Source organism: Myodes glareolus, chromosome 12 (genome assembly GCF_982192425.1).
Source record: "Myodes glareolus chromosome 12, mMyoGla1.1, whole genome shotgun sequence".
In the NCBI taxonomy this organism is placed as follows: domain Eukaryota; kingdom Metazoa; phylum Chordata; class Mammalia; order Rodentia; family Cricetidae; genus Myodes; species Myodes glareolus.
This window is the reverse complement of record NC_142037.1, coordinates 84,491,666-84,504,695: the sequence shown is the minus strand read 5'-3', so window position 1 is coordinate 84,504,695 and position 13,030 is coordinate 84,491,666. Positions and strand designations below refer to the sequence as shown.

At 38.2% G+C, this 13,030-nt stretch overlaps 1 protein-coding gene across 1 annotated transcript in view; it reads right to left on the bottom strand.

The window, feature by feature from the left end:
* Itgbl1 (integrin subunit beta like 1) overlaps positions 1–11,709 on the bottom strand; it is a 201,941-nt gene extending 190,232 nt beyond the window's left edge. The window contains exons 1-2 of the mRNA XM_048421997.3: positions 11,414–11,709; positions 10,304–10,521 (exon numbers count right to left, since the gene is read on the bottom strand). Of these exons, the coding sequence (XP_048277954.3) occupies positions 10,304–10,521; positions 11,414–11,505 (310 nt within the window). The 5' untranslated portion in view covers positions 11,506–11,709. The remainder of the gene's footprint in view (positions 1–10,303; positions 10,522–11,413) is intronic.
* Positions 11,710–13,030: the final 1,321 nt, after the last annotated feature.

Sequence of the window (13,030 nt, the reverse complement as noted above, 5' to 3'; positions counted from 1 at the left end):
GATGAACAAAAAGTCCATTTACTTCCTCAAATCACACAGTTTAAAATAAACAGAATGAACTTTTCAACCCAGACAGTTCTCTTTCTATTTCTTCACTATTCTGCCTCTTGAAATCTCACAATAAAACAGTACTTAATAATTATAGCTTGATACTACATTTTGTCATTCAAATTTCAGAGAAAAAATTCAATATCACCAGGCAAATAGAAATACCTGTAGCACACCTCCTAATTCTTCTCAAATAGTTCCATCAACTGGGGACCAAATGTTCAAACATAAAAGTCCATTCTCATTCAAACCACCACACTCAATATGAGGCTGTCTTTAACAAAAGGAATTTGCTATTCTCTCCCCAGTTTTGACATACAACACGCTTTATCTCTTGCTTTTTCAAGCTCAGGGTTCCCATGCCCTTCCCCTTAGCTGTCCATTCCACACAATGAGGAATGCAGGCTATTTAGATTTTAATACCCATACATTTACAAGGTAAATTTTGCTGTGTTTCCAGTGAGCTGTCTGTGAGCTGTTGGGAAATTAAGGACCCAAATTTATTAAACAGTGTTGCCTCTGTTACAATAAAATTTAGGCACTGGGCAGTAATTAAATATAGTCTTCCTTGGCATCTGCAAGAAGTTGTTAAAGGAAATTATGTGGACACAAATAACTAAATATGCAAATCTATGCATGATGTATAAAACATCTGCATATAACATATACATATCATTTGATAAACTTTATATTCTCTCTTTATTGCATATAGCATGATGCAATACAATAAATACAAGTGATATATAGTGGTCATACTGCATTGTTCAGAAAACAATACAGGTATGCCTTTTTTCTGTAATATTTTTTGTATCCTCGATTAGTTAGATTCACAGAGAGAGAACTGGAAGACACCAAGAGAAGTAATTTTTCATGGAAGAAAAATTAAAGTCCTCAAGGAAAATAAAGCTTTCAAAATGAACTGAAGGTCACAGGATCTTCCTCTTTAGCAGTCAGTTGCAGTAGATCAAGTCCTTCCCACTCTTCTATGGAACTCAGAGTCACCGAATTCAGCCACCCTCAGACTGTTTCTCTGCCTCCAACAAAGCTCAGTCCTAACCTAAGATATTTCCATCCTTCTCTAAATAACCTGTGCTAAACATTTAATAAATCTTTATGATTTTAACTCAGTTGAGGCTCAAAGAAGTTAAGTGACTTCTAAAAGACACGGAGTAAGGAACAAATGAGGTGAAAAGAGAGGGCCTTTGTTTATTTCCTGTTCGGGTGCCTTCTTCAGTGCAGTCTGCCTTGACATCTCTATCCCATCCAAACCGGCCCCTCAACTTCCCAAGGGAGGGAGATCTTACTCAACTCAGTGAATTCTGCACTATGTTAGGTCAGTATTCTGCCATTGTGTCTGCAAATACTGTGTCACCTGTCATCAGAACAATCTGAAATACAGGAAGCTAATTTCAGGAACCCATGGCAGGCTGAAAAGTGAATGGCCCTAGAGTCTTCACATCAAGACCCAAAGTCTATCACATCCATCCAAGGGATAAAGCGAACCTCCGTGATGAGTCAGTGTTCAGTTTTCTGTGGATGTCCTTCACTCTGCATTTCTCTGGGTTCACATTGCTTTCATCTCAAAAATATATTAAAACTGGTATAATTGGATTTTTAGAGTTCTGTTTATGATTTAATATTATAAGAGTATATTAATATTAATTATGTTAATTAATCATATATTAATATAATAATATTAGTATTATGTTTGAGTATTATAAGAGCAAGAAAGTACATGGTTTCTATTGTGACATTCGTAAAAGCCAGAATCCATCACTGACAAAATAAGGAAAGACTCTGTTCATAGGAACACCCTATCTATATTTTATTTTGTCATTATTATTTTTTATTTTACTTTTATAGACAAGGAGAATTCAGATTGAATGGTTTTTTTCCCATTGCTGACTCAGGAGAAATTTTCTTATTTGGATATGAATTAATGCAGAATGCATTCTCTTGAGGGACTTCAGTTATAACTAAAAAAAAGGCATTCTGTTGTGATATGCCACATAATTGTGTACCATTAATTTCTGTTACTGTGAATTATTTATAAATAATATCCAAAAAGTATTCTTTCTCCAATATATAAGTGTGTATGTACATTCACTAACAAAGGGCAGAAATGAGAATCAACATTTGATTTATCTAACACAAAAGTTTATCTAAAAATAAAAAATGAGGCCCCTTTAAAATTATATATGTATTTCAGTTCTTCAAAAATCCATGAAAATATTCTTCAAAATATGTAAGATTTCACATTAATATTGTACTTCAATATAATCCTTATATTGATTTTAAGAAGAACAAATTTCTACTCAGGATTTCTCAGCTTGACTCTCAGAGAATTATATCACTAATTCTTAAAAGTTTTGAAAATTGAATTCATATTTATGAAGATATTTCCAAAAAAGCATATGAAAATTAAGTTGATTATCCTCACTGTTCTTTTGTGTTCCTAACTCAGCATTAAATCCAAGGCTCCATTCCATCCAAGTAGGCAACTGAGAGAACTTTATCCACTAAAGCAAATATTTTCTTTCTTGAAACAGATGAATTATTTTCAGGTCAAAACAGCTGTGAGAGCTTATGTAACCACTGGTATTGACTGAGAAATTAAAAGTCTATAACTTGTGTTTTGCATTTTGTGGAGTAAAAGACTTCAATGGCCAAGACATGTTCCTTAGAAAAATAACTAGTTTTGTGTAACTATTCTGCACAGCAGATAATGGTAGCTTTGAGGGAACATTAATTAGGAAATACACTTACTATGTATTGGTTTTCTGATTTTGGCTGCTTGCTCTTCCCCATGAACTTAATAGCAAATGTACAGTTACCACTTTGACGTAAGAGAAATGTGAAGTAATACCCTGACTCATCAATCTCTTTTTTATTTTCAGCCTATCTTCCCCTAAGAAATTTCCTGATAAAATAATGGATCAGGAAATTTAGGTGGGTAACTACCTCCTTGGAATACGCTGGCATTTGAACTAGCAACTGCTCATAGAGGATTACTATGATGGGACTTGGGGCAGTGACACTTATTTTACAGAATGAGCAAAGACTGGGGTAGAGCAAGGTCAGGCCGCCACTCTCATAAAGTCCTTATTCTTCTCTTCCCTTTATAAAGCCGTCATTCTTCTATCAAACCCTAAGTAAGATGATTTGGAATAGACGGAAGAGTGAGTTCTATTACAAGATACAGTTTCTTATTTGCCAGGAAATGCGATTCTTGAAAAGACAAAGTACTCTTTTTCCAGAGAAAATGAGATTTGTAATCTTCTTCCAGCTCTCTATCTTTATCAATTTAAGAGTTAATGGAAAATAGCTTGGAATTCACCTGTGCAGAGGCTTAAAATCACTACAGAAAATCCCTGTGGTACCCGCACTCCCAGAAGTATTAGACTTCACTCTCTCAGGTGTGATCTGAGCCCTTGAATCTCAGGCTAACCTTGGAAGCTAAATTTCTCAAAGGACAAAGGCTATCATTTTGCTAGTTCCACTGATCTGAAGCTCCCTCTTGCCAAGATCAGGAAACTAGGAAGGCATTTTGCTATCACTTCCTTATAGCGGGGAATTAATTCCCTTGCGCATGTCTGTAAAGCCAACTCATGCTAGTGGAAATGTCGACATGAACATGCAAAAGCCAGCATGCCAGAAAGCTGTGTGCACCTCTGTGTAGGGAAGTTTGCTCTTGGATATGTGGATAATTGTTACTGGAGTCCAGCTTACAAAACTCTATATGAAAACAAAACACACAAGAAGTTAAAATAAGATCACCATGATGTAAATCCTCTGACAGTCTGGTAAAGTATTATATCAAGCCACTATTCAGCGCACTTTGGGCATGATCTCATGTACTCTAAAAGCAGATGAAAAGTGTGCACAGCTCTCTTTGCTGATGAATTTGGTTTCAGTTCCCAGCACACACTGTGGACTGCGGATTACTACTATTTCCATGAGTTTATCCCCAAATAAATAGACTTTTGTTATACTCGACTCTGGGCTATTGTGGAACTCTTTGGTATGACTACAAGTGACAAAGAGAAAGCAGTGCTAATCCTAGAATAAACAGCATGGAGAGTTTGTCGTTCATTCAGTGGACAGAGATCCTAAGTGGAATGTGGGTAGAAAAACCTAAAGTTTTTCTGAGATTCCTGGCATATGTTTCCTAGTGTGAGCAAGTCACTAGCCTGGGTAACTGCAAGAATAATCCAAATAAAACTCATCTCAAACTCAGAAGCAAAAATAAATAAATAAATAAATAAATAAATAAATAGCAAGCAAAGTCATCAAAGTTGTCTCTGCACCATGGAAAGAACACTTAGGATTGAGTTAATCTAATAAATTTCAGCATTAAGTCTTTCTAGAGACATGACAGGATGCCGCTGAACTGCAAAAGGTCTGAGCCTCAGTTCGAAGCTATTTTCTACATGAAGCATAACGGTCTCTGTTGATTGTTTATCTGTTTAAATTTACAGATACACAGTATACTTCATTATGTATAATATACCTATATGTGTATGCACTATATTATGGGTAACAGCACATTTATCATTTGCATGGTTATCATTTCTGTGGTTAGAACACAACAATTACACCCACACTGTCTTCACTGATCCTTTCATAAATAATACACATTGTTTTAGTGAAATTTTGGTATTCAGATAAATTGAGGACTTTTATGATTTAGCTACTTTTTCAGTAATCTTCCCCAGAATTAAAATTAAATTCATTTCAGAAATAGTCAAACTGAATCTTCCAGGATTTGTCCAAGCTGACAATGGCTAAAAACTGAGTGAACTAGCAAGAGAAATGTCTTTCAGGTCTCCTGAGAACAAGGTCACCACTACCTCTGTCCTATACTCTCTTCTGTTCTAACAAACTAGAACTTTTTAAATGCAGCCATAATTTAACAGGGGTATAAATAAGAGAAAACTGTATTCCTGGGGCTAAAGATATGGCAAAGGGGTTGTTTTTGCAGAGGACCCAGTTCAATTCCTAGTTCCCGTGGTGGCTCACAACCATCTGAAACTTCAGTTCCAGGGTATTCTAGTTTCCATGGACACCAGGAGCACATATGGTACAAAGACCTATGTGCAAGCACAACACCCACACACATAATATAAAAATAAATAAATCTTTAAAAATTAAGAACTGTCTTTCTCTAAGAGAAAAACCTTTAACTTTTATATATTACTTGTGGTAATACGAGGTTCCTTTGCTTAAAACAGATGAGTCTAAAAAAGCAGAGTCCCCCAAACACTCATGTAAAGTGAAACTCAAGCTAGTACTGGTGACCCCTAATCAAAAATTATAAGTAATGCCAAGACCATGAAGGAAAGGCATAAAAGGTAGCAATGTACAGAGTCTGGCCACTATATGCTTCAGTGGAGAGGAAGATTAGAGGCAGTGATCTTAGGTTCTCCATGCCTTTGACTCCACAGAGAGAGAAAAACGGAGCTAAGACAAAATAGTGAGCAAAGAACACTGTATAAGGATTGAAGGGATGAAATGGAGAATAGAAAATTACTAAGAGAGGAAAAACCAAAAAATAAATCCACAAAAATAGGATTGGAAAGAAATGACTCACTTGTCTAGAAAGAAACATAACTCTGAGGCAGAAAAGCATGTCGAGTAGCCCTTGGGTTATGAAAATTCAGAAAGTATAATAATGTTACAAAGACGTATCACCCCCATGGTAGCTATTTAACTGTACAAAAGTCAGAAATAATTGCAAGAAAATCTCATATGCTGAAGATATTCAATTTTAGTTCCATTAATTATATTTGTGTTTGTATATAAAAGCTAATGTAGACAAGAATATTAAATAATCTGAATAAATGCATAAATCATGTAACTTAAATAGACTTTTACATAAACATGTAAATTATTTGGATATCATGCTTGACGCAAGTTTCTTTATAACCATAAGGATATTATTGCCTCCGAAGACATTAAATTGAGAGAAAATCAATAATTGGTTCACAATTATCAATCAAACCAGTTAACAGTTCAGGCAGGATCTCATCCAGTGCCAGGATTCTTAGTGAATGAAAAGCAGAGTTGTATTCCTCAAGCAATAGTTTTACATTTCATGGTATTTCTACATAAAAGCACTGTCTGGTTAAGAGTATCTAGTTCCTTTCCTGATTTCATCTCATCTGTTCTATCACATTGCCATTCACTCAGTTCCCCCTCCTTTTTCATTCATGATCTCACTTGTCCTAGAGCACCAAATTACTGAAAAATAGTTTTTAAAACCATCTCAATTCTCTCCTGTCCTCTCTTCCTTGGACTGCAAATGTACCCAGTATTTAAATTCTCACTCACCGAGCCTCTATTCTACTCAGTGGCCTTGTACACCTTGACACTTCTCAGGAACCAAACCACCGCCATTGCTCCTACATTTCAAAATGCAATAGCTCCTAGTTGCTGTTTAAGAGACACAAACTGTGGCAAGGTTTAATGCTTTATTTCACTTCTTCATCTCTAGTGTCTTTTAATGGGCCCCCTGCTGCTTTGCCTGTGGTGCTAAGTTGCAGCCCTGCCAGCCCAGTATCATTCACTATTTCTAGGGTATGCCTTATGCCTTCCCAAATCTCAGCTGGTGCCCGAGTTCCTGGGATTCCAAGTTTTTACTTTTATTTTTAACTAGCAATTCTCAATCCTTTCAGTTTTATATCAATTTTTTCCTCTTTTTAACAAAATTTTAACCACAGTGTTTAGTGCCTGACTCAATGGAATCCCCACTGGAATTGCACCCTACACTGCATTCTGGTAGCCTCCTATCTCATGGCTAAACCACCACGCAGCACCAGGTTCCCAACCTCTTCAACCACAGAGAGACTACCAAACACATAGTAATTTGTGTTACCTAAACTGAAGTCAGTAGTTGTTCCCAATTATGAACACTACCAAAAAAAAAAATTGCCAAAGGTGTCTGAGCACCCTGTCATGGGCCACTTGCCATGGGTTCTAGAAGTTGAACTTAGTCCCTCTATGAGAGGAACAAGTGCTATTAACCATGAGTCACCACTCTACCCCCTACTTTATTTTTATTATATTTATGTCAGGGTGGGGAGGATATGTCTGTGCCCAAGAAAGTAACACTGAACAAGTTATTTTATTTTATTTTATTTTATTTGCTTTGTTTTTTCAACACAGGTTTTCTCTATGTAGCTCTGGCTGTCCTGGAACTCACTCTGCAGACCATGTTGGCCTTGAACTCACAAAGATCCACCAATCTATTGCTGGGTGCTGTGATTAAAGGCATGTGGTACAATGCCCTAGCTAACACTGATTAATTTTAAGTGATACATTTCAACAGCAACTCTCAAACCTTTTTAGGAAACCAATGTCTTATTTTAAGTGCATCATTGTTGTAAATGGGTTTTATCTAGGGATATGTTAGAAATGCTAAGCTAAAGTTTGTTTTCATGCCAAAAAAACCACCAAAAAAACAAAAACAAACAAACAAAAATCCATACTTCTGTTCTTCACAAATACAAGTTACCAAAATTAGTTTATCCCACAATAAACCATCACACCCCCAGGAACAATCACAGCCCAGATGTGTATGCTACAAAAATGAGAGACAGATTCAGGTGCCAGTGGAAGAAACATACTTGTGGTAGGGTGGACATTTTCAACCAATTATAATAAGTACAGTTCTTATGATTCACAGTGTAGGAATCCTAACTGACTACAGTTTAAAAGGGCACAGTGTGCATAATGCAGATGATTCGAGGCCAGAATTGCTATCCTTGCTTGACATTTTGAGCCTCAAATCAGTAACAGGTCCCAGCTACAATAATAAAAATTGATTAAATTGATCTCATAGCCACAAATACCCAGTTACCATGTGGTCAGTCTACCTTCTTATCTTTCTACCTGTCCTCTCATACATCCATCTGTCCATACATAATAATGTTATATACATCAATACATTAGTTTATATTGAACACTCACTTCGTGTCAGATACCTCATGAAATATTTTACACATAAATATTACACATAAATATAACACACATAATAAGTATATTATGTGTGTTAAATATCACAACAATTTTATAAGGCTGCTATTGTTAAGATATCCATTGGGCAGGGGGAAGGGCCTGGAAGGATGGCCCTACATCTGAAAGCAGTTGTTCCTCTTGCTGAAGACCTGGGTTGGTCCCCAGAACCCACATGGTGGCTTCCAACCATCTATACCTGCAGTTCCAGGGGACTAGACATCTGCCTCTGAGCTCTCCAGGAACCAGACACACACGTAATACACATGCATACATGCAGGGAAAATTTCATATACATAAAATAAAATACATTTTTTAAAGATTTCCATTTTTCAGATGAAGAATGAAGGTTTAGATGTTTAAGTAACTATCTTAGTTCAAACAACTAGATGGACTAGGATTTGAAGTCTGAAATTTTCTGACAGATTCTATGCTCTAACTAATTTATGGTGTACAAGAGCAGGATTTATTTTCTTCAAAATGGAAAGGAAGTTTCTGGCAATTAGGCTATTTCCACAAAGGACTTACAGGAGTTTATTAAGTCAAATGTCAAATGGATTCATAAAACAAACAAATAAAAAATCATCTTGCTATATTTTCACAGTATTTGTGAAATTTTAAATAGGATAGAGAAGCTAAATCTGAATCAGAGGAGGGTGAGCTGGCAAAGCAGCTCTGAGCTCCCTCTGAGGATTCCTTCTGGGCCTGGCAAATGTGTTCACAGTAGTATCAGGGGCAGATACCAAAGAAGACCCTAAAGGGAAATCTCAGTGGCCACCCGTCAATGTACGTCCTTCTGCAAGAATGACAGATGAACACAAGCATTCTACACAGCTGTAAGCAGACATAGAAAGGCACAAAAACCATGTGGCTTGGTCTCACAATTAGTATCAAGAAGGAAGGAATTCAGTGACTAAGATGTCACAAGTAAACAACCAGTCCCTCCAAGGAAGGAGAAAGGACTCCAAAGCCCACAGCATTGCACAACCAGATTCACAGCAAGGGACCAGCCAAGGCTCTAGCAGGAAAGCTTATGGGATAGCACTCTGCCATCATGGCCGGTTTCACTACCTAAAGGCTATATCTCACCACTTTGTTTTCTAATCAAACAAGAACACTAAAAGCCCTGAAGATTTTGTTCAAAACTCATACCATTGTGAAGGCCTTGCCAGAGACAGTAAATTCAGAGAGACTGTGTGATAGTTGAATTTGGAATGAAAGAGCAGATGAAGCTCTTGTAGTTAAAATAACAAGGAATGAATCAGAGTCTTTACAAGTCTTCACAAACAATCCACCTAGAAGCACCTGTGCCCCTCTAAGTTACGTCTAGGACTACTTTTTCCATCTCACACAACCTAAATATTAGAGCTGTCTTGATGGCCTCTTGGGCTCAGGTACTAAGGAAAAACACTGTTGTTATAAGTTTGGTTTTGATCTCTTGATATTATTGTTGGACATCTTAGTTTTAGCAGCCTTGAGAGTAAAATAACTTGCTTTGTTTTCCTACTAATCGGCCAAACTCTGCTTGGCACACATCTTGCTGGCTTTTGCTAGAGTTCCTGCGTTGGTCACAGTAAATTAACTGAGGCTCCAAGTCATCCCTAAAAGACACAGCTACATGAAATTGTTAAAGACCCTTTCCAATATCAGAATTATACTTTCAAGTGTCCTAGGGAAACAAATATACTTTCACTCCCCTCTTACAAGATAGCACATTTTCACTGCAGCTCAGAACTTCAAGCAGCTAAAACAAAATGCATCCAAATAAATATGGGTCATTTTATTCCTTTCAATGCCATGATCCTAGATATGTACCTCTCTCTGTGAAGAATACCATAAGAGTAAAAAGGTAATTTCAAGCTCAAAGGTGCTGCCTCCTTGATTTTTCAGAAAATAGCGGAAAAATGAGGATCATAATCTTTGAATATGATGATTGGCATGTTGATAGGGATTAGGGAGCCCCTCAAGATAACCCCATTTGTGAGGCTCTGAAGAATCTAGTTCATGATAAGGAGTCACAGGAGAGGCGAGTGAAATTTATAAGGAAGTCATGAAATATATTTACACATACCTACATACATGTTTATAAATTCCACTTAAGTGAGGGTCAAAGAGGAGGAGAAATACTATAATAAATAATGTCAAAATTGCACAGAAGCATGGCCTTCTCTGATTGCAACAATTTAGCTCAGTACTTGTCTGGAGGCAGGTGACCCCAAGGTACACAGCACCTGTGCCTTACCTGCGCAGGTTTTCCCGTCGTAGGTCTGGCACACCCAATCGTGGCACTCACACAGCGGTCCGAAATAGGTGCCAGGTTCAGTCACTTGACAGATGCAGACCCCGCATTCGCACCGGCCACGGTTATGGCACAGGGCACCCCCTGGAGGTTGCCCAGGTACACGACATCTACGCTCGGACTCGGCCCTGGACAGCCTGCAGGGGGCGCCGGACACGCTTCTGCATAAGATAAGAAAGGCCACACAGTCAGGCCATGGTCAGACATAGGACCCGCCCCTTCTTGTTCTAGCCCACTCTTCCCCCTCCCCACGAAGAAGTCTCCAGCTTCATTTTTCTGTGGGCCAAACATGCCTCTGAAGGGCTGTGTTTTAACCATGACTCGAAACAGAACCTTCCAAGTAGAGAGAAACTATGGTCCCTAGCTCCTTGGTGGATTGCCACTTAATCTTAAATGCACATTTTGATTAAATGCAAATTAGTCTGAAGAATGATACTTGGCTGGCTTTTTGTTTTTTTCTTTTTAAAAATACCCCATTATTATCTAATAGCTAGGTGGAGATTATTTCATGAAAAAGAAGAAACGAATCATCAATGTATAGAAAAAGTTGTATTATCATGTATAAGATAGGAAGAAATGCTTTTAAATTGTGTTTGAAGCAGACCTTAAAAATTCTACTTTTTAAAAGTTGCTTTGGAACTCGTTGTCTCTTTCAAAATGAAATACAAGATGTGACAGGGCCATGAAGAATAATCGAAAGTGCTGTATTAGAAAGTGGAAATAAAGCTTCCTTACAGGCTATTGGGTGACACAGGTGTGCATAAGTACATCTCTGACTTGAGGTTAGAAAAAAAAATCTCCCTTACATGTATTTGCAGAGAGAGATATGATATTTTATTCAATTAGTTTTTTTTTTTCCCAAAGAAAAAGCGAAAGAGCAGATATGAAGCAACATCAAGGCTAGAAAAAGAAGGCAGAACAGGTTGAAAACAGTTTATCCCAGGTCCAACTTCGTAACTGGTCTTGGCTTAGGAAACTCAGTCATCTGCAAGCTTGAGTTCTGCCACGTACAGCAGAGCGGGTCTGTCTCAAAGAAAAACAAACCGATCTTACCTCAGAGATGGTGAGAAGCTTTGAGGGGCAGCTGACAGCCCAACGAAGAGAAGGGAGGACACCAGCAACAACCTGAAGCCTGGGGGAGGCATGCTGAGCAGAGGGTCTGTGCAGGCAGGAGGGCAGGCCAGCTGCTCTGCCTGCCGCAAGGTGGGGCTTCACAGGAGGCAACAGGGGGGAGAAGTGTCACCAGCAGATGTCCAGGCAGAAGGACTTGGGACACCCGAACTCGCAGGTTCTGGGCTCCTCCTGGAGACTCAACTGCCTGCGAGGACTTGGGCAGTGGAACGGCTCTGGGCGGGGTGAGTGCCAAACTCCTCCAGTGGAGAGTCTAGGCAGGGAAGTAATTAGAAACAGTTGTACAAGCAGATGGTTTATTTTGACATTTTAAAAAAGTGTCCTGTTCACAGATTTTGGGGAAAAAATTATGTCTTTCTTCACGTACAGGCCCCAGCGATATTCAGCAAGAGAATATTTGGGGTAGCTGATAGGAAAGGCACTATCAAAGTAATTCCTGAATTATGAAAATGAGGGGGAGGTCTTGGGGGGAACACAGCAGGGAATTGCTTTCACCAACTTTGTAAAAGATGCCCAGTGGCAGTGTGAGTGATGCAGGCAAACAAAGCTTGCAAATACAATTCTGTGTATTTATTAAGCTTTGTTTTTATCCATGGTTATTTTATTCCTTAAGTATCTAAAAAGTGCATTTTTTCTTCTAGTATTCAAGCCAGTTTCTTATCACAGCCACATTTTTTTTTCTTGACTTGGACAGTTCAAATTAAGGTTGCTCCAAATCCACTCCATTCTCTCCTATGATTTCAGTGTGCAGAAACAGAATAAAATATCTATTTACAGTGTGGTTTACACTAAAAAGAAAACAATCAGTGGCATTTCTTAGTCACCTACTCAGTGCCAGCCTGTAATATTAATTCTGATTGTGAGAATGATCACACATTGTTTGCTAATTACATTTCTATCAGACACCAGTCTCTGTGCCAGATGGAAGAAACATAGGAAGGGCAAAGGAGACATACCCCTTTCTGGGAAAGCAGAGGACTAGTAAGCTGTCAATCAAAACAAAACCACCAATTCCAAACAACCAGAGGTTGCAATGGAAAGTTACTTCCTGATTGGATACAGGTGCCAATCACAACTAAGAGGGCAGGAGTTGAGCTGAAGACTGAAGGAAGAAGAATTTACCTGAATAATAGCATTGGGACAGAAGAGATTAGAGATATAGTTTTATTTTGTTCCTACTTTAAAAATAAAAAGACAAGATTAAAGGAATAAACTGACTCACTGAAACTCACAGGAACTTTACAGTGTGATTTCAGCTGAAAACTGGAACCCCCAATGGTTCCCACATGGTCACCCACATTGTATAATCAGTTGTGAGAGTATGCAGAAAGAATGCTTTCCTTCATCCTATAAAGAGTACTTTATGTATAAAAGCTCCTCCTGATATTGATGATCCCTAGAATGGCTTCGTAAGCCTTAAGGTTAGGCATAAGCTCCTACAGGCTAGAATTTCCACTGGCAACTATACAAGCCAAGAAGGGGGCAGCACATCCCAACATTGCCTGCTGGAGCAAGAAGGAATAGGAATAACCTTTCATC